Raw genomic sequence first — 22,514 nt, forward strand, 5'->3', positions numbered from 1 at the left:
ATGTAATATGGACAACAATGCACTCTTGTTATTTTTAAAGAATGATGTAAATGGTTACTTCAAATAGGAAAAGGGGGAAATTGATAGTTTGAGGAATCTGGATCACACACACACACACACACACACACACACACACATATAATTCAGGATGTTAGTTAAAATTCCTCATAAAAATGATAACTATAACTATATCAAAAGAAAATATACCATAAATATCCATGGTAACAAGTGGAAGGTTTATGCCAGATGGTTTAATTGTCATAATACCTGCAACTACACTGTGTGTGCTAGAAAAATCAAAGATTTGGACTTTTATCTTTTAAGGGGAACATTTTTAGCCCTTAACGGCTGTGCAGAAATCCTTGAAGACATCGAGATGGCTCATAGTCCCTAACCAGAAACAAAATAGAGGTCACAACTTCTTCCACTGGTTAAACAACTGGACACTATTCAATTACTCTGCCTCCTCCCCATGACTAGTCTTCTGTTCTATTTTCTAGGCCCTATACTTTACAAATATCTTTTGTCTCTCTGCTATCCCAGTAACTGATATAAATATCTGCAAAAAATTATTTATTTATTTAAAACATTTATATCCCGCCCTTTATCATTAAGATCTAAGAGTGGCGTACAGATAAAAACAATATAAAACAATAAATATGCACAGTTCAAAACAAATTAAACCATGATCCAAGTTAAAACAATATATAATTTAAAAGCAGTAAAAGCAGTTAAAACAGTTAAAACAATGTGCCAGTGAGTTTAACCATCAAAGGCTTTATAAAAAAGCCATGTTTTTACTTGGAGTCGAAATGAAATCAATGTTGGCACCAATCAGGCCTCCAAGGGGAGGGCATTCCACAGTCGGGGTGCCACAACAGAGAAAGCCCTCTCCCTTGTCTCATCATAGTGTATATGTTGCATTGGTGGGATGCGGAGAAGGGCTCCTCTAACAGATCTAAGGTCTCGGGCAGGCATATATAAGGAGAGGCGCTCTCTCAAGTATCGAGGTCCCAAGCCGTTTAGGGCTTTAAATGTCAGTACCAACACCTTGAATTCCGACCGGAAGCATATAGGCAGCCAGTGCAGTTCCTTTAAGACAGGTGTTATGTGGTCTCTGTAAGATGTACCTGCCAGCAGTCTAGCTGCTGCATTTTGCACTAGCTGCAACTCCGCGTCGTCTTCAAGGGAATCCCAAATTCTCAACAAGAACACCCCAACAAATAAATCACGGTGGGTTGGACCCAATCCCGTCAATCTGCCAGTGACTTTTGTTCCGCTGGCATGACGTATTTTCCCTCTGCCCTGCAGCCCTCCAAGTCTGCTGCGGAGGGTTAGAGGATCCTCTGCAGCAGATCTGAGGGGCATTAAAGGGGCTGCAGGGGAAAGGAGAGCAAAGGGAAATCCCACTGTGTGCCCACTCACATCGTGCTAGATTTTACACAATATTGGCAAATTATTCCACTTTATCCATAAAACAAGATTTACAAAGCAATCCTATGCCTGTCTAGACAGAAAAGTCCTACAACTCCCAGCATGTGTCAGGCAACCATCCTGGCTGGGAGATGCTGAAAGTTGTTTGATATTAAAAAATCCTCCATGCATAGGATTGCGCCTTTTAAGCCTTTCTGCGACACTCTGAACAGGAAATACAGAATTTCTTACCTTCTTGCCTAGAAGCACTGTGAAATCTTCCTTGCCAACCCTTTATCTTTCTAAAATCATTTGTTTTTCCAGTTCTGGAAATGAAAAGGCCAGAATCTAGAAATGAAAGCAGCAGTATGAACATTAACTAGGCACAAAATAAATAACCTAAACAGTATATTTACTTGAAAACTAGTTACCAAATAGTTAGCAGGTACATTTACTGGAAATGGCAGTCAACAGGTCAAAAGAAAAATAATAACTAAATGAAATACAAGAGAAAGTCTTGCATAACAGAAAAGTTTATTACATAAAAAATGATTCAAGAAAAAAATTAAAGTAATTAAACAGGAATATGTATGCCCTCCATTCTCCGAGTCCAAGCAATCTTACCATCAGGATTCCACAATTTCATCTGCCATAGTGAACAAGTCCCTGTCCTGTAGACACCATGATGATCCCCAGCCTTCCTATCAATCCCAGATCTGTAGAGCAGGGCAGGGATTGTCACTACAACTGCATAGCACTTTGGAAGATTTCTGAAGCTCAGCACAACCAAAGGTTTGATCGTTCCCCAACTCCAAGGTTGGGAAGAAAGCTGAGATTGTTTAGGTGCTTTACCTCCAAAGTTCTCTGAGCACCTCAGTTCCTGTCTGGATTTGGGATTGCTGCAGCTTGTTTTATCACTGAGCTTCAAGCCCCAGCTTCCCTCTCCAACTGGAGTTGGAGGAGGGAAATAGGGTCAATCCTCTACCTCTACCTCCAAGCTGGAGAAGGCCAGGGCCTGATGAACTGCATCCTAGAGTAATGAAGGAGCTAGCAGAAGAACTCTCAGAACCTTTATCTATTATCTTTGCAAAATCATGGAAGACGGGTGAGGTGCCGGACGACTGGAGGAGGGCTAACGTTGTCCCTATCTTCAAAAAGAGCAAAAAGGAGGAACCTGGGAACTACAGACCAGTCAGTCTGACATCCATCCCTGGGAAAATTCTGGAGCAGATTATAAAAAAGTCAATCTGTAAACACCTTGAAATCAATGCAGTGATTACTAGAAGCCAACATGGATTTGTCAGGAACAAATCCTGTCAAACTAATTTGATCTCATTTTTGATCGGGTAATCTCCCTTGTGGACTGTGGGAATGCTGTGGACGTCATATATCTTGACTTCAGCAAAGCTTTTGACAAAGTGCCCCATGATATTCTGATTAACATACAAGCTAAAAGTGGGCTAGATGGAACAACTATTAGATGGATTCACAGTTGGCTAGAGAATCGGACTCAAAGAGTACTTATCAATGGAACCTTCTCAAACTAGGGAGAGGCAATGAGTGGGGTACCGCAGGGCTCAGTCCTGGGCCCAGTGCTCTTCAACATTTTTGTTAGTGATTTGGATGAGGAGGTGCAGGGAACACTTATCAAATTGGCAGATGACACAAAATTGGGTGGGATAGCTAGCACCCGGGAAGACAGAAACAAACTTCAAAGTGATCTTGATAGGCTGGAGTGCTGGGCTGAAAACAACAGAATGAAATTTAATAGGGATAAATGCCAAGTTCGACATTTAGGAAATAGAAACCAAAGGCACAGTTACAAGATGGGGGATACTTGGCTCAGCAATACTACACATGAGAAGGATCTTGGAATTGTTGTAGATCACAAGCTGAATATGAGCCAACAGTGCGATATGGCTGCAAGAAAGGCAAATGCTATTTTGGGCTGCATTAATAGAAGTATAGCTTCCAAATCGTGTGAGGTACTGGTTCCTCTCTATTCGGCCCTGGTTAGGCCTCATCTAGAGTACTGCGTCCAGTTCTGGGCTCCACAATTCAAGAAGGACGCAGACAAGCTGGAGCATGTTCAGTGGAAGGCAACCAGGATGATCAGGGGTCTGGAAACAAAGCCCTATGAAGAGAGACTGAAACAACTGGGCATGTTTAGCCTGGAGAAGAGAAGATTGAGGGGAGACATGATAGCACTCTTCAAATACTTAAAAGGTTGTCACACAGAGGAGGGCCAGGATCTCTTCTCGATCCTCCCAGAATGCAGGACACGGAATAATGGGCTCAAGTTAAAGGAAGCCAGATTCCAGCTGGACATCAGGAAAAACATCCTGACTGTTAGAGCAGTACGACAATGGAATCAGTTACCTAGGGAGGTTGTGGGCTCTCCCACACTAGAAGCATTCAGGAGGCAGCTGGACAACCATCTGTCAGGGATGCTTTAGGGTAGATTCTTGCATTGAGCAGGGGCTTGGACTCGATGGCGTTGTAGGCCCCTTCCAACTCTTCTATTCTATGATTCTAAGTGGGCTACAATACTCCCTCATACCTGGAGAGGAGAAAAGTGCCCCTGACCTCATCCTGTGATGCAGCACAAGGATAGGAACAAGAGCCAGGGCTCTGGTGACCACAATAGTTTTCTTGGTCACTGAAGCCAAGCCAAAATTATGGAACCTTCTTACTAGTCTAACATTTTTAAAGTAATACAATATATTTACCTTGACAAGAGGGATTTGTTCGTTGGTTATTCCCAAATACATAATCCTTTGAAGATCTCAGAGGCAGCTGCACACCCAAATATTTTAGGTCAATGCTAAGTGTTGGGTCCACAGAACCCAGTTTCAGTCCCACTAGAAGAAGAATATACCATTTTAAGTATCTTTACAGACATAAACTATGAATCTCCAACTCCCTCTGGAACAGACTATCGACATGAACAAGGGCAACTTTAACATTAAGCTTTCAGACTACTTCTACTACTACTGTGTCAAAATTTAGAAGTATAGCTGGACAGACTGCAGAGCACACACATATGAAACATTATTTTCTAGTAGCCATAACAGCTATGGAATGTATTGCTAATACATACCTTCCTGAAGACTAGGATGTATCACTTGTTTGTGCCTGAAGGTCTTCAAATCTTCTAAGAGCTTTGTTTCTAGTAATTGTAGACTTAATTGACAGTCTGCCAGAGAAGAAAAAATACATTACTGAAACACACAAGTGGTTAGAATGGGAATATATCATTGTTTAAACTCTCACTGTTGCTTCTCATCCTTAATCTGTCCTGTTCTAAGGCCATTCCATCTCAGTTACCTAATGTCAAGAGTACCTGCAAAACATGTGGTCAATAAGGCAGCTTGTACATTCTGCAGTTCTTCTCTTTCCCCAGTTTTATCAATAGTGTGATTATCAAGACCTTCCTGTGTATAAAGGGAGACTTAAATAAGTGTTAAATGTTTTACATAAAATTATACTCTGGAATTAAACAAGACAATCTACCATGAGTCAAACATAATATATACAATCTGATACAAGCTAGCTGAGATAATCTGGTCTAGATTTAAATTTCTGCATGATCACATACAAAATTCAAAGTCCAAGCCATTACGTTCAGACAGTGAGAATGGAAAATGTAGGCTTCAAATTACAGGGTGTCCCCCTGCCATAATCATCCCCGACACAATTTCATTGCTAAGAAGGAACTGTATCTTCAGCTTTTAATCACAGAAGGAGTTGATGAACCAAATAATATTAGATAATACTGATTTAGGACCGTGGTATCAATTGATACAAAGAGGACTCCATCCACATCCTCCAGATCAGGTGCCAGCTCTAGTTTGGCAAAATCAGGTCCCAAAGCATTTGTCATAACAGATTTTCTAGTGAATTTCAGGGATTGTTCAGCCTTTAAGAAGTTTAATTTCCATGGCCTTCCTTTTCTAATGGGCCCTGACAACACAGCATTTGGATTACTACCAACACTCTGTCTCAAAACAGGATTCTTCAATGTATTTTTCTCTTTTCCTCTAAGGATAAATTTGGCTGATGCTGAGGACAAGTTATTGAAATGAGATGGGTTTTTTGTTATAGCATGGTTGCTATACATTTCAGTATTTTTCCATGATTCATCTGTAACTAAAGAACATTTCTGTTGGTTAAGTTTTTAATGTTTTGTTTCTCTAGTTTTAAGTGGGCTAAAGAACTTATTTTCAAAACAGGCAGGCAAAGAATTCACTGAATGATTCCAAGAAGATTTCTCTACCCTAAAAGTGGGCAAAAGAGATCAAAGAGAAGAGACTGTTACCAAATTCTTAGCGATATTATCGCAGGACCTTAGGTAACTTTCAGGCATTGCCCTGCTCTCCAATTTTAACATTTTTGCCTCGGCCACACCTAACAGACTACTGTGTGGTTGCTTGATGGATTCCATTTCCGTCTTTCCCATTTTACTGTGTTTCTTCAGCTGTTTCTCCAGTATGAAGTTGTCATCTCTACCAAAACATTCCTCTGGCTCTTTATCAGTTGGTTCCTGCTTCACAAGTATCCTTTCGGTATGTACACTTGGCTCATAACCATGGTCATCTATAGGGTCATCTTTAATGGAAATACTAATGCCACCATTTGAGTTGAGCAGGGATTTCACACAGAAGTCACTTTCACAAGGGCTGGTTACTGAACTGGATAAAAAGAAAAGAAATACTTGAGAAAAAAGGCATATCTAAATTAAAAATATTCTCGTTATGAGTTTTTTTGCCCTTTAAGCATTCATTTACGAATCTGTTGTAGATAGGTAATGCAAAGCAGTGGCTCTATAACTGGTATAATGTCTTAGCAAGTCCCATTGCTAATTTGAAAGTGATCTCTTTTCATAATAATCAACACATCAGCCTTCCTTTAAGAAAAACAGAACTGGGCTAAAGATGAGAGCATAGATTACAACAGCCTTGCAATTTTATTCATTGCTTTTATGCCCAAATTGTGGTTGGGCTGAGAGATTAGTATGTATTGTAAAGCGGTTATACACTACTCTCTCTGCTTCAGTCCAACCGCCTCTAATATCTTTGGGCAACACTTAAGTATTTTTTAACTGTTTTATTCTATTTTTAGATATTTTTTATAAAGTCATTAAAAATGAATTCATAACAATTACAAGCATCTATATAAACTTTGTTTCATTTGGGACAGCATCTTCAGAGCTATCCCAATTCACTCTCTCCTAGTCACTGCCTTTACCAACTTGCAATATGGGGGTAATGAACTGTATTTGCTTTGGTCAGAACTGTCCAGAGAAATCAAGAGAAACATACATTATCATTTTAAACAAATGCTAGTGTAGTGTAATCTGGCCTCTTTTAGTTCTAACAGGAAGTTAAAGAACCCTAATGTACACCAGTATTCTCACCTTGTATTAAATGGCAATAAGCATTTTGTTTTTCTAGTAAAACTAAACATTGACAATAACCTTGAAGCACAGGGAAGAAACAAAAATTACGAATACCAGGTAGGAAATACCATTATTTGCTAAGACAAAAAAGGACCAACTAGCTTAGCAATGGACAATCAGATACCAGAGGAGAGTTCTTGTCTCCTTATTTCTCCCCAGCTCAGCCCACCATCCTCATTGACTGTACAACTCCAAAGGTGAAATTGGATTGGCTGAGCTCCCTGTCACTATTGTCAGTTTGGGAGAAATTCAGCCAATTAAAATAGTGGCAGACAGCTTGTCACCAACACTGCCTGTCTAGTAGTTGCTAGAGAGACCTCTTGGTTGCTATGCCCTGAAATTGAACTTACCCTCACAATTGCTATAAACCTGCCACCCCCAAAGATGGTAAATATGTAACCCTACCATTCAGATACCTCCTCCTTTAATACTGGTGCATCATACACATGCAAATTTGTGTCTAGATTGAGTGATTTTTTCTCCAAACCAGAATGATATATCTTCTCGCCATTACATGAAGCACCCAAGTCTCTATGCTCTAAATCCAAAACATTACTTTCAGTGGGACACCTGTAATTGCTTGGAATTCTGCCTCTGCCCTGCTTGGAGCAATCATTTTCCTCCTCTTCATCTTGGGCTGTAGCGATCAAGCCAATTTTCCTAAATCCTTTAACAAAAGGGTTGTAGTCTATTTTGAGTTGTGTGATTTGGATGTTTTGATAGGCAGTCACAGCAAAGAACTCTGTCTGTGGGAAAGTGAAGGTTTGGACATCAGGACCGTTCAGCTGGATAACCTCTGTGGCTTTGTCAGCAGGCACCAGGTGTAGTCGAGGTAGATAGCGGTGCATAGAGTGCAGAATGATATGCCCTTCCTGGTCTAAAGTGTTATTAGTAAGTTTCAGTTTGTAGAAAGACACTGGATGCTGCATCCAGTAATGACCTATAGAAGGTGACTCTGGGTGAATGAATACTCTTCCCAGCACATGGGGCTCTGCTTTCCCACTGGGCTCCCAACTATGGCCATTCCATTTATAGCGAAAGTTGTCGACAGGAGAAATATCCATGACCAGGATATACTTCAGGTTGGCTTCTAGGCCTGTTATCCAGTATCGACAATACGGAAACATCCGTCCTCCCTGCTTAGTCAGAATCATTTCTGTGCTGCGATGGTAGAATTCATTCCACATATTGTTGTTGTCCAGTGTAACAGTAGTGCTTCCTGAGGTGCAATGAGCTGGAAGGAAGGTCTTTACTTTAGGTTTTATTGGTGTTGTTGCGCTGCTGGAAAGACCACTGTCATCTCGGTTTGCAACCAATGCACTTTGGTCAGATTTTCCAGTGCTCTGTTTCACAAGGACATAAAGAGCAGGTGCTACATTCAATGCTGTTCCACCAGCCTCACTCCCAAACACAAGTAGTTGCTTCTTCATTATGTACAGTGTAAATTCTCACATCAACTTAAAATTTGGAATAGTCTTCCCCTTATGGATGACCTCCCTAAGAAACAAAGTATATAATAAATATTCTACAAAGGAGTTCTCTTGCACTAAGAACTTATGACATGATATAGTTATACAGAGTAAGGAAGTATATTCTAAGTCACCCTAGTGTTACAGATAAGCAACAAACAATTCATCATGAATAACAATACATGTAAAATTGAATCATGCATTTCTAATAAACTGTTCGATTCCATTCTAACCTTATCTCACAATTCAAACAGAATGTAATATTTATAAGTGAAAGGGGGCATATCACTAATAGTACAACACATGAAGAATCTTAATTGGTTTTCACCTGTGGAATAGAGTTGGCATACATCATCTCCCTCCCATTGGTTAGAACAGGGGAAATGGGGAGGACTGAACACGAAGGATGGAAGACACCACTTTTCTCTTTCTTCTGCCTTTTGGGGCAAGCCTGGCAGCTCATCTACTTTCAGATCTTCTTGCCATTGGTCAGGTCATCACAGCATTGGCTGCTAGGCCCACAACTGATAACTGGGGAAAGCAATTAGTACTATGGGAGGAAAAAAAGGCATATGTGTTAGGGAAGGAGGTTCACTATCACAACCTGGCTTTCTAGTTATTTTATTGGGCCACCCTAGAGAAAAGCATTCTGCACATGCTGCTCAGTAAGTATTACACTGGGTACAGGAGAAAGCAAACCATAGTCAAATGTCCTTATTTTCAGTCAGCTAAGTAAATTGTTTATGTGAGTGTGCCTGAAAAATACCAACTCTACTTGCAAGCCCCTCTGATTATGAGACGGGCCACTCTGGGACATTATATGACCATCCCCTTTTAAAAAGCTACCCATTGCTATTGTGCGTCTTCTCAAAATTATTACTATTATTTATTTATATAGCACCATCAATGTACATGGTGCTGTACAGATTACACAGTACAAAATGACAGAGATGCTCAAAGAATGTGTAATAATGTGTGGATTTAAAACACTGGAAATAGCTTTAGTTTTCTTTTTAAAAAACTGCATTTGAGTTGCTTTTAATCGTCACCGATTTGCTGTTATCATTCAATTAATATCCCTGGCCATATACCTCAAGTCGGCTTATGTTACGTATAATTTTTACCTGACCTTACCATACATATCGATGCAGCCCTGTAGGAACCCAAATTCAAGTACATTCCGCTATCGTTGCAGGGTTGGTTTTTTTAAAAAACAAACAAAGCTTGCATCTCAACTTTGGAAACAGCCAACTCTTCGTATGAGGAAGAAGCCACCACGCGGGTGCTGAGCTGCGCCCGACAGTTTCCCCCTCACGAAACCAATCCGGGGCTTCGTCCCGCCCCACACAACGGATGTTACGTTTTCTTTCTTTTCCCTGAGGCCACAAGGCAGGTGGCCAAAGGAGCCCAGGGAGGCGGGCGGGAATAGGCGCCCCCGGGCGCCGCCTGCTGCTGCTGCTGCTGCTGCTGCTGCTGCTGCTACTGCTACTTCGGCTACGTTGTTACCTGAGGGGGAACCTGGAACTTCCCACTATTCCTAGTCACGACTGCGGCGCCCCCCGCCTCCGCCCCGCCCCGCCCCGCTGCGCTGCAGTTTACCTTGCGGCGGTCAGGCGACGCGGGATAAGGTGGGTGGTGGGTGTTCCAGCCACCCTTCCCCCCAGCCACTCCTCCCCGGCAGAACTCCTCCCCCGCCCCCCAGTTGCAGCACCCCAGGCAGCCAGACCCCGTGTGTTTTGGCCAGGTGGACACAAATATCGCGCGCCCGCCCGTCCGTCCGTCCTCCTGCCCACATGACGTCGCCAGCACACGCCTCCCGCGGGGGGCGCGCGCTAGTTGCAAAGCTACGCGCGGTCACGTGCCACCCGTTTCCCCCCACCCCCCGCTCTGCCCCCAGGCCGCGGTGTTTGATCTGACGCCCCACGACAAGTCCCCCTTTAAAGCAGTGGTTCCCAAACTTTTTCAGGTCACAAACTCATGCCCAGCGCCCCCCTACCCTACACTATAAAAATCATTATTCAGAATAGCGGTTTTCAACGACCCACTAAGGAAGATAATAACAATAAAATTCAAAACAGTAACAATTAATTGAATATTTATTCAAAATCCAAAGCACCTGCCACAGGCTTGCCGGAGGGAAAAGATAGCAACGCCTCTGCTTTGCAGCCGGCGTGGCAGGGCACACCAGGCAGGATATGTCTCTTCATTCACGTTTTGGTGCTTTTGAAACATTTCAATTCACCATTAAAAGGACTAATACATGTATTAATACATATGTGGATTCTTCTCCTATATGGCTTGGAACCAAACTACCTTCTCCCATAAAAATGTCCCTGGTTTTAAGACCTTCTAGAGAGGCGCTTCTTGGAAAAGACCACCTCAAGCGCCCCCCTGCCGCCCTTTTGCCTCTTAGTGCCCCCCTGCTGCCCCCTTGCCTCTTAACACCCCCCTATCCAATCCCACTGCCCCCACGGGGGCGATACCGCCCACTTTGGGAAACACTGCTTTAAAGCCATAGGTCGGTAGAGACGTGTAGGATCAGGGATGTAGACTCTTCAGTCTCCTGGGCAGGGGGTAAATCTGGGAAAGGGGGCTAGGCTTACTTGTTTACATTTATGTTTAACTATTTCTGGAAGCCATCCTTCATCAATGGATCCTAGAGTGTTTAAAGCCACGTTTTTGTACTCAACAAAAATATTACATTTTAATTATATTATGATAGTTTACACACTACCCCATCATCCATAGTCCTGTACAATATACCATCCAGGTTGAAGCACAAGATAAAAATCAACAAACGTTTTATGAATTTAAATAAATTTATTATAGCTAAACAGAGGGAGCATCGAAGGATAGATAACCAAACAAACCAAGGAGAAGAAACACATTCAGGATATGCACTGCTGCCAGCTAGGCTGTGAGCTTACTAATGTTACCTGGAAGTTTATGGCCCTGTGTAGCATTGTGCTGTAAACCCATATTTAGATTGGTGGTGACCAGTGGGGTGAGGGAGCATGTTGATAATCTCTGTGTTGACCCAAAGAACAGCCTTCGCTTCAGAGATGGGGAGCAAGTCCTCCTGATCCGTGCCTTTCTCATCTGATCATGCTCCAAGCCCTCCCTGGACAGGCTTTGACACCCCTTTCCTTATGCATGCTTACCGCCTCAGAGGAAGCCCCATTAAAGCCAAAGGGATTGGCTTCCCAACAAAGATTCCCTAGCAGCCGTTCCCATCCTTGTACCCACCAGTTCAGATGCTTTGAACAGCTCTCATCATCCTTAGCCATGATCCCCACCAGGCTGGGGGGGGGGGGCGGGGAGTGTTGTAGCCCAGAACATTTGGAAAGTGTGCCAGGTTGGGAGAAAGGCAAAGGCCATTGCATAAATGACACCCACACCTCCTCTTGCAACTAGGGGGGCGGGGCGGGGAGTGTTGTAGCCCAGAACATTTGGAAAGTGTGCCAGGTTGGGAGAAAGGCAAAGGCCATTGCATAAATGACACCCACACCTCCTCTTGCAACTAGGGGGGCGGGGCGGGGAGTGTTGTAGCCCAGAACATTTGGAAAGTGTGCCAGGTTGGGAGAAAGGCAAAGGCCATTGCATAAATGACACCCACACCTCCTCTTGCAACTGGGGTGGGGGTGGGGCACCACTGGTGTTGGTGGTGTGGGGGAGGTTTTCTACACCAGGCTGTTAATCCCTGTATCTACATTAGGTTTTGTAGCAGATCGGAGCACTACCGAAGGAGCATTTCATTTTCTGCTACATAATCTCTAGATGGCACTGTGGTATAGAGGAATAAGGAAAATGCACAAAAGGAAATGATGTTTTCTTTCACTTTCACAATTAAATGCAGCCTTCCCATGGAGTCGTTCTACATGAGGCATTTCTTGCATGCTCATCATTCTTCACTCATGGCAGTTTGTCGGTGCGTTACATGCTGTCATCCTCCTCCAGGGCCTCTCCTTTTCAACTGTTCTAGCATTTTCTTTTTAATCGAAGAAATTCTGGTATATCCAGAATGAAACTCCCATGTAGTTGAACAATTTCACTATACCACAGGACCACCTAGTAGTTATGGAATGAAATATACAGGAAGACAGAAAAGGAAAATCCCCAAGAAAAAAGCATGTATCTTCTGTTTTGAAATAGGAGAGAAGCTGTTTTCACCTTTTGGCACAGATGTAAGACTAAGGCAGATTTATGATAATTGGTAGGTCTTACTTGGCCCAAGAAGATGATAACGGGAAAAAGGAACCGTCCTTGAAACTAGCATAAGATCATAAATTTTACTGATAATGGGCACATTGGGATGGTTCAAGGATTTCCCTTCCGTTAATGGAAGGGCTCTGCACAATGCTGCTACCAGATTTTTAGAGATTCCCCTGTCCCAAACCACGCTTCACCCTATTCAACAGGGTCCCTCAATGCTCTGTGTGGCATTTTCAGGGGGCTGGAAAATTGAGGGGTGGACAGGATAGTTGCTTCCACCAGCCCAGTTGCATATGCCTAAATCTGAATCTACACCCTCTTTTCTTAGGTCCCAATTAAAATTAAATTTTAATTAATTAAGTTAAAATTAAAACTACACAGAAACTTGAATAAATATTTGGACCTGGACTTTAGTCATGTAGAGTAGAAATCTGACTTTTATAGAGCTTGCCTTTAGGCTAAGGTTTAAAATCTGGGTTAAGCCATTTTCAAAGCATAAAGTAATATGTCTTATGGAATCAATTAATCTTTAAAATGATTACTAAATCAAATTTAGTATTACTAAAATGAATACGAAAAAGCATTTCCCACAGGATCCCTATTCTGGGAGAACGAATAATAATGGTGATGTTTTTAAAAAGGGTCAACTGTATAATTTCCAGGTCTACTTTTAGCATACTATGTTAAGGCTTTCTACTTGCCAAGGAAAAGCAGCAAATGACAGGTCATGGAAGTATCCAATAGGAGATACTTCCATAGCATCTGTCTAATCCTCCTAAAATATTGCATGTTAAGGAAGTCAAATCTTGATAAAAAATCAAAAATCTTGATAAAGACAAATCAAAAAATCAAAAATCTTGATAAAGACAAATCTTGATAAAATAGTTAAGAGCAGAGACACCACACTGACAACAAAGGTCCGCATAGTTAAAGCAATGGTATTCCCCATAGTAACCTATGGCTGCGAGAGCTGGACCATAAGGAAAGCGGAGCGAAGGAAGATAGATGCTTTTGAACTGTGGTGTTGGAGGAAAATTCTGAGAGTGCCGTGGACTGCAAGAAGATCAAACCAGTCCATACTCCAGGAAATAAAGCCAGACTGCTCACTTGAGGGAATGGTATTAAAGGCAAAACTGAAGTACTTTGGCCACATAATGAGAAGACAGGATACCCTGGAGAAGAGGCTGATGCTAGGGAAAGGGGAAGGCAAAAGGAAGAGGGGCCGACCAAGGGCAAGATGGATGGATGATATTCTGGAGGTGACAGACTTGACCTTGGGGAAGCTGGGGGTGGCGACAGCCGACAGAAAGCTCTGGCGTGGGCTGGTCCATGAAGTCACGAAGAGTTGGAAGCGACTGAACGAATAAACAACAAGAAAGTATGAGAAGCTGCTGGCATGAAGTCTCACATTCAACTGCTTAGTGAGTAGGGCATAAAAGGAGAAAGGGCTCCTGAACTTGCCAGGGCATAGTAGTAATACTCTGGTCCACTTCCACCCTTTGTCCCCAATTTGCCTACTCAGTTTTGGAGAGGCAGTGGTTATTTGGTTCAATGCATTTTATTTAATTGTTCAGTTCCAGGAACAGCCAATTTTATCAATTCTATTCTGAAGTCTTTTTTAAAAAAGCAACTGCAAAGTGATGACAGAGTGAATAAAAGACGAGAACCAGGACACAGTACATATTTTATTTTAAAAAAGCATAAAAACTAAAGACATGCTTCAGAAAATTAGATTTTATATGTACACTTGCTCTTTGTGCTAGGTGGCTGCTGCAAGAAGCTAAAACTATTAATACTATGCATATTTATTTGGGAATAAATCCCACTGAATTCAATGAGACTTAATTCCAAATAAAGAGGCACAAGTGGGACCTGTAACAAAATGTTACAGCGTGGAATACTTCTGTTCGTTCCAGCCACTCCATTCCATTATAAGTACCCTCCGATTTCAGTCCCCCTACCCATGTTAGCTGGAATTCTGTGCCCATGGAGTATGCTCAGTCCTCATTGGGCTGTGTTTGGGTCTCCCCATCCCTGGGATTTAAAAAGTTTCTTGTACTTCTGCAAAACTCAGGGTTCCTTCAAGCTGGCCAATACATTCCTCCTGTGCATGGAGAGTGCCATTTTGGCTGCATAAAGACTGACAATCAAAGAATTAAATTCACCATTAGTGACATAATAGGGTCAGAGTGATAGTAATCATGTCTTACACTGCATACTATGAGAGCCCATGTATGATGGCAAGATAGCAAGTTTAATTTGTGCGTGTCAACGGGTGGGGACTGCCTAATATCCAATGAAGTTCTGTCTACACCCATGTTGAATTATTGCATAGGCCATTGGAAAGGCTTCTAGAGAATACTTGCTTTCGGTTGGTTTAATTTAGTCAGGTGAGTGTCCATAAACCCCCCAGATTCAAACTACTGTGGAAGGTTTATTTCAAACTCCGATTCAAGAGTGAAATTTGAAACTTGGGGCTTCGTTACAAAGGCTTCCTAGGAGAACTGTTTTGAATGTTACGGTTTGGTCCCAACTCCACCACTTTATTCCAGAACAGCAAGTATGGAATTCTTAGCTATATGGAACCATTTTAATCATAATTATAATATCATTAGTCTGCCACCAGTTTTACTGACTTTTGTCAGTAATTCTTACCATTACCAAGCAACACATCAATAATTTCCTTTTGGTGATGATATGCACACCAAATACCACTGGCGATGAAGACATACTACCAATATTTGCACAAATAAAGAACTTGTGTTCTAGATCATGCTATTCCATTATGAACTGATTAATCCATGTAATATGTGATTGTTTTCATGACAGCTTAATGCAAATAAATTAATCCTTTGTAGGCTTTAGCCACTCCTTTGCTCACACAATCAGCACAGATAAAGCTATGTAAAAAGAGGATTCACCCCCAATTTCTCACTGCATATTGAGAAGTCACCAGAGTTCTTATTTAGATGAGAGCAGGGCAGAAAGGGTCCAGATACCATGTACACAGTGCAAAAGAAGGCTAAGTGATCTTGGAGTATTGATGGCGGGGCTGAATATGCCTCTGCCTCCTGATGAACCCAGGTTCTTTGAGCAGGGGGGTATGATGTAAAGCAAGTTTTCTTCTCCAAATTGTCTTTCTGAGTGCAGCCCTTTCTCTTTGTCCAAATAAAATGTAGTGGGGGAGTAACTGAAAATGGAACACAACCCAATCTGCACAGCCCTGCCTTGGGTTGTATTTCTTAGCCACGTTGAAGGGTTATACTAGAGCAGACTTGGTACCTCCCACATGTTCTGGGCTACAACTTCCATTAGTCTCAGCCAATGGCAAGGGATGATGGGAGTTGTAGTCCAAACTTTTTGGTGGATACCAAGTTGAGGAAGGCTGTGCCAGGTTGTAGGCAGAGATGGAATGGCTATGATGAGTTATTTATATTTCTGGGAGATGAAAATGACCTCTTTAAACATTCTGGAAAGCCATACAACATTTAAGGATCCTATTTATGCGAACAAAAGAGGTTCAAACCTGAGAAGATGTGAACTAATTGGTAGAAGGGGCCTTGTCATTGTCATAGAATCATAGAGTTGGAAGGGGGCTATAAGGCCATGGAGTCCAAACCCCTGCTCATTGCAGGAATCTGCCTTAAAGCATACCTGATGGATGGCTGTCCCTCAGAAGGAGTTATTTGGTGAATTGGGCTTCGGTATTTTCAGTTATCTAGTTCTACAACTGGCAGGAGGAAATGTGTCCTCAATGAGCATTGTGTGAAATGCTTAAGGAAAACATGACTAACAATCCAAAGTATCAGTGGTATTCTCTCACTATCTGATGTGGACACAGCCTCTCAAGGTAGGGGCAAGTAATGTGGCACACGTGGGCACCGATGCAGCCCCTGGACGTCTGTCTTGGTGCCTGCCAAGGTGCCCCACTCCTCCTGCATTGTGTTTGTTTTTTTTTTAAAAAAAAAAACCCCAACACATTTTCTTACTGGCAACTGGGATTGCTGTGAAATAGGTTTCTGTTGGCGCTGAAAACTGTGGGTCTGAAGGAGTTATTTTGTGTATTGGGGCTCAGACTCCACCTCTGCCTTGTACTCAGTCTTTTGGGCAGTCTTATTTGTCCTTTGCCATGTCCTTTTGTGGTGGTGCCCTGGATGGTCCCCAAAAGCCTGCCAACCCCCAAGGATTTGCAGATTGGAAAGCAAACAAGGACTGGGCTCACATGATCACAGAGGGGGAAATGAGCCACAATGTCTTATTTCCCTTGCCACACGTGCTGGTCGCATGCTGGAGGGATGTACATAATTACCCTCGCCGGCATAGTTTGCCATGTTGGGCAAATCTGTTGACGGTGGCTTGTTGCCGTGGATTAACATGCCACCCAGAACCCATGGGCTGTTTTAGGGTTCCAGGGTGGCTTGTTAACCACAGCAACAAGCCACCCTTGATAGGTTCACACAACATGGCAAGTCGTACCAGGGAGGGTAATTATGCAAATAACCCTGGCATGTGCAGCAGGGCAAATAATTTCCCCCTCTGCTATCGTGCAGAGAGGCTTAATGAGTATGATCCAGCCAAAATGAAGCATCTGAACCTAAGCATATCCTAAACAAGGGATGGGGAATCCATAGACTTCCAGATGTTACTAAATCCCCATCATTCCTAACCTTTGGCCATACTGACTAGACTGATGGGAGTTCAGTGACATCTGGAGGGCCACAGGTTCCTCAGTGCTGTGCTGAACTCTTTCAGGGAAACCAGTTGGACTGAAAAACACCCAATGGTGACCCTAAGACCCTATTCAGCACTCACACTAAAGTACATCACGTTGAGCTAGCAAAAGCAACCTCTACTGCAACACCAAGAGCATTCGTTGGCACAACAAGTTTTCTGGGAAGACCTCTCCCACCAGCAAATGTTATTGGCATTGTGCTATAGTTAACTTCTGCTAGCATATCCAAATAGATACTGCCCAGTTTGATTCTATGTGACTGCATATTGAATATCACTGCATTAGGGAGATCCTTCTAACAATCAAAGAGGAGGAAGTTTGCGAAAAATCCAGGCAGCCAGGATAATGAGGTGTAATGCCCACCTTGGGCCTTCCCTACGTTAGGAAACAGCTATACAAAAACACTGTCTCATTTACACATTGTCATCATATCATTATCTTCTTCAAAGCACATGTTATTCTTTTAAGTTATGATTAATTACACAGGCTGATTTGAAAATTAGAGCTTAAAAATTAATATTTCTCTATGGAATGTTGCCAAGATAGACAAAGTTATATTCCAATGCAGCTGAACTTCGGCAGAATGCCAGAAGAGCCTCCAATTAGGTAAGCCAGTGATTCTCAAACTCTCTGACTGAAAACTACTTCTTTACATAAAAAGCATTCCATAGGCATCTAATTTTTCTGACCTCAGCTGACCAGTTTCTTTGTTGCAACTAATGTTGATTAAAAAAATAACGTGGCAAAAAAGACATAAAACTTACATGGGTTTTTAATGTAAAGTGCTGCCTCCTAATAATACACACCTCCTTTTTGTATATGTATTTTGCCTAGCATATAGTTTTTGCACAACTCAACCCTATGCATGTCTACTCAGAAATAAGTCCCAGTGGATTCAATGAGGGTTATTCCCAAGTAAATGGGGATAGCATTGCTGCCATCTTTTTTGGCACCGTTCACTTAATATCTATTTGAAGCTTGGTTATGATCAGATGCATTTGGTACCTCTGAGTTTTACACTCAAGGCAACTGATTATTACCAATTTTATGTCAAACATTAAGCAAAGAAGGGCCAATCCTGTAATTTTGTTGCTTAGCTGCTTAAGTAATGCTTGCGTCTGGCAACCAAAGAGCACTCTGAAAAAAGTCCAATGTTTCTTCATTTTACAGAAGCAGTATCACAGATCCCAGTTTGAGAACCACTGAGGTAGGCAAGACGTCTAGGCAGTACTGCTAAATTAGGCTCTTTGTTTTCTCACGCCCTGAAATACAGTATAAATCAATGTGAATATCTCACAGATTTTTTCTCCAATATGTGCTGGTCCCAACCATGCTTGTCCAGAGCTGGGGGTGGGAGGGTCTACAAAAAAAGAGAGTGCTGAATAGCACCCTATTCAACCCCAATTCTCAGCAAGAATTCTGTGGACAAACAGGCATTTACTGGCTATAACAGACTGGGACCATTCCCACTGGATTTCATTGACCGTTGTAGGAAGTTACTCTCAGAAGGCCAAGAGGTGATTAAGATTCATGGTTATTTCAGGCTGTCAGCCACAGTGACCCAAACAGGTGCAGGAAGTTACAGAAGTAGCCCAGATTACAGCTACCTATGCTGGTTAAAAGCAGCCTACAACTGTCTTGGTAAAGCAGTACCATATGATGATAAAGACACAGAAATCTTAATTGGAGGAGCGTGAAGTGTCACTTTTTTCTTCAGGCTAACATTGTTTTGCTCCCATCTCCAAATCGTAAAGAAGGCTCCTCGCCTCCCCTGCATCAGATGCATCCGGATGTCTGTCAATTTCAGCATCATTCCCAAGGCACAACGGGCTCATGATGTAACGATAGTCACTAGTGACAGCAGCTGATGCTCCTGCAATGTTCACTTCAGCGTCCAAGGTTCCAAAGGGACAATTCATGGTGGGTTCATTCCTACAAGCTTCTTGTGGTTTCCCGATGTTGACATACAGAGGATCCTGACTGGATGAGAGCAAAGACAGTCTTGCCAAAATCATTTCAAGCTGAAATTTCAGTGCTCCGAAGCTAGGTCGTAGCTTGGGTTCCGAATGCCAGCATCTGCACATAAGATCGTAGCTGCAAAGCAAACAGAGTGAAAAGCACTGAGAAAAGAGTCTTGGAGCAGCAACCCAGTCTTTTTTTGTTTTGTTTTTAAAGAAAGGCTTCTTGTGTAAACCTTACAGCGAGCTACACTGAGTATAGCACTGTTAGGAACCACAAAAACAGAGCCTTATTCATGGACATGGGCCCCCGAAGCTGAATAACAATCTGAACAGAGATGGCCGAAGACATTTTGGTTCCTAAATAAGAAAATCCAAATGGCATCCCCATGATTGCACAATATAATAATAAACTAAATCATGGTCAAGACTTTTCTCTTCTCCCAAGCATTTAACAGCATATGCTGAGTTTTTTAACTGACCCCAGAATAGTTGTTTTTAAATGGATATTCTGTTTTTGTTTGTATGTTATGCTTTTTATGGTTTTAATTTTTGTATATTTCTTTTTAATGTTCACTGTTTTTAACTTTTGTGAACTGCCCAGAGAGCTTCGGCTATGGGGCAGTATATAAATGTAATAAATCATCATCATCATCATGGGACTACATAATTGTGCTGCCTGATAGGTGTATTAAAAAAAATCACCTGGGGCAGGCTGCTTCACCCTGCCTAATGAAAGGGCTGGCACTGAGTCAAAACAGGTATCTATGCTGTACGCTGCCAACGGAGCGCTTCTGCCCTGAAAGGTGGCCAAGAAATACTTTAAATAAGTAAAAAAAGAATGACGTAGGTTCCTGCAAGAACATGATGCTTGTACAAGCCTACTGGATTTTCCGACTTTTCTTCTTTTCTGAACCCATGCTGTGTCACACAGTACTTAAAAAACTCTCTTCAGCTTCAAAGGCCATTTGCCATCTGGCCTAGGGAAGGCAGGGATTCAGAAAAACAAGCCTAGAGCCTCCTTTTGGAGATGCTTCTTTGCACCCTGGCCTAGGATGGTACACGCTCCCAGAGGCAATTGTACAGGGTTAAATCCAACGTAACACCAGCAGAAGTCAGCTGGCATAATGGGATTTTCTCCCTCTCCCCCACCTGCCCAGGCAGCCCTGTGTTCCACCCAGAGATATGCTCTGGAGGTGTCCCTGGCCTACAAAGTAGACTTTGAGCGTGTGCAGGAAAAGGAACAGAAGGACAAGCTTTTAAAACATGTGGATGACACTCTTAATCGCCAAACATAACTTTATTACTCCAAATTGCAATGTTCAGTTTTAAACTGAGGCCCAGTATTGGGCAAAAGGCGGGATACAAATAATAACAACAACAACAACAATAACAACAACAACAATTAGCCAAAGGAAAGTTCTTTCTCACTGTGGCTAAATCAGGTTTCTCAGGGTTATTGGAACTTATTCAAAATCTTTATTAGCTGACAGAATGCCAATTCAATTTGTAAAAAGCACTATCTCCAAGTAATGCGTATTGTAGTGGGATTAGGTTTGTTTGCTTTTTCCAGCGAGATCTGAAGCAATTGATGGTAATTCTTCTCCAAGCTACAATCCTATACACACACACACACAAGTTTTATTGTACTCATTGGTACTTACAACTGAGAAAATGTGCATAGGATAGAGCACTAAACCTGTAGCCAAGCCGAAGCACCTTTAACTGAAAGTTGCATATTCTTTCTCTGTTTAACCCTGTTGTAATTTCACTCTCCCTTCCTCTCTGTTAACCCTGTGTGAAATTTTAGATTGCAAGCTCCTCGGGGCAGGGGCATGTACTCTTGTATTATGTAAAATACCAGGTACACCGATGGTGCTGTTGAAACAACAACAAAATGACCTGGTTCACATGGAATGACAAACCAGAGTACAGGTTGAGGATGGGTTATTCACAGCCCAACAGCAAACCATGGTCCTTTTCCTAGTTTGTTCATGGTTAATAACCCATAGTTAAACCATAATGCAGGGTTCGCACGTAGATCTGGATGAAATCCCCCCTCTCCTCCATTAAGAAAGAATCAACAAGCCATGATTCAACAACAACCCATGGTAAAAAATCCTTACCCTGCATTGTCATTACATGCAAACCAGACCCATATATCTAACCACACTAGACAAATTTATCAAGCTTATTCTCCACTGATCCAAAGCACACACCTGTATTTACATAGATTATGTAGGATTATGTGTATCATGATACATTATACATTTAAACAGATTTTTACCTGTCATGGCTTTCCATAAAGAACTTTGGGAACTGTAGTTCTGTTGGTCAAATAGACTTAATTTGTCTCAGTTTCTCTATTAAATCTAGTACTGTATTTTTGCACTGCTGATAGATTCTATTTGGTTATTATTTTTATTTTATCCTTTAGTTTTTAACTTTTTAACTTTTATATTGTATTTTATCGTTTTAATGGTTATGAACTGCCTCCTCTTAATTAACCCACAGTGGCTTAGTGTGACTTGTGAATGTATTACAGTCATGGTTATTATGTTTAAATGGTTATTTGTGAATTGCTTTGAAACCAAAATTAATTGGAGAGAATGTAAAATACAAATAAACTGAACAGGACTATGATTATAATGTACACACTTATGCCTAATCATATACATTAATTTATCAAGGCTGGAATCTTAACCACACTTACTTATGAGTAAACCCCCACTGAATGCAGTGTTCCAAGTTAATATACATAGATGCAGAGGAAACTAGTGTATATTCAATTTGCAAATTTAACTGCTGTACCAGTTAACTGTAGCAACAGTTAAATAGTTTCATGTCTTTCATGACTGTGAAATACATTTGCAAAGTATTTTGGCAACATTTATTGAAGGCAAACTGAACAGAATGCAAAGGAGATGAAAGAATCTGGATGAAATCCCCCCTCTCTTCCATTAAGAAAGAATCAGCAAAGTCTGTTGGGAGCTTCTCCTGTTGAAATTGTATTTGAACTGATCAAAAACGTAGCTGTGCTTTTGTGTAGCTTCTGCTTATCATAGTATGGCCTGCACTGGAGAAGATATGCCCAGGCTTCGGTAACAAAATGGGCTAATAAGCTACTTACAGATCTTCCATGCACCTTGGGGGCTGCTTCAGTCTGTTCCCACTGATGAGGTAGTTGTAAATTTCTGCATTCTCAATGCCTGCATAAGGAGTTTGCCCTCGGGTCACAATTTCCCACATAGTCACACCAAACGCCCACTGAA

General features: G+C 41.9%; 2 protein-coding genes across 3 annotated transcripts in view; both read right to left on the reverse strand.

The window, feature by feature from the left end:
* Nucleotides 1-8,790, reverse strand: part of LOC134392923 (MAX gene-associated protein-like) — a 30,628-nt gene extending 21,838 nt beyond the window's left edge. The window contains exons 1-7 of the mRNA XM_063117683.1: nucleotides 8,669-8,790; nucleotides 7,277-8,368; nucleotides 5,732-6,104; nucleotides 4,757-4,847; nucleotides 4,514-4,609; nucleotides 4,143-4,274; nucleotides 1,666-1,761 (exon numbers count right to left, since the gene is read on the reverse strand). Of these exons, the coding sequence (XP_062973753.1) occupies nucleotides 1,666-1,761; nucleotides 4,143-4,274; nucleotides 4,514-4,609; nucleotides 4,757-4,847; nucleotides 5,732-6,104; nucleotides 7,277-8,301 (1,813 nt within the window). The 5' untranslated portion in view covers nucleotides 8,302-8,368; nucleotides 8,669-8,790. The remainder of the gene's footprint in view (nucleotides 1-1,665; nucleotides 1,762-4,142; nucleotides 4,275-4,513; nucleotides 4,610-4,756; nucleotides 4,848-5,731; nucleotides 6,105-7,276; nucleotides 8,369-8,668) is intronic.
* Nucleotides 8,791-18,232: 9,442 nt separating this feature from the next.
* Nucleotides 18,233-22,514, reverse strand: part of TYRO3 (TYRO3 protein tyrosine kinase) — an 87,285-nt gene continuing 83,003 nt past the window's right edge. For both annotated transcript variants that reach the window (XM_063117685.1, XM_063117684.1), the window contains exons 18-19: nucleotides 22,373-22,509; nucleotides 18,233-19,378 (exon numbers count right to left, since the gene is read on the reverse strand). In XM_063117685.1, the coding sequence (XP_062973755.1) occupies nucleotides 19,003-19,378; nucleotides 22,373-22,509 (513 nt within the window). In that variant the 3' untranslated portion in view covers nucleotides 18,233-19,002. The remainder of the gene's footprint in view (nucleotides 19,379-22,372; nucleotides 22,510-22,514) is intronic.

This window comes from Elgaria multicarinata, chromosome 2, assembly GCF_023053635.1.
Source record: "Elgaria multicarinata webbii isolate HBS135686 ecotype San Diego chromosome 2, rElgMul1.1.pri, whole genome shotgun sequence".
NCBI lineage: Eukaryota > Metazoa > Chordata > Lepidosauria > Squamata > Anguidae > Elgaria > Elgaria multicarinata.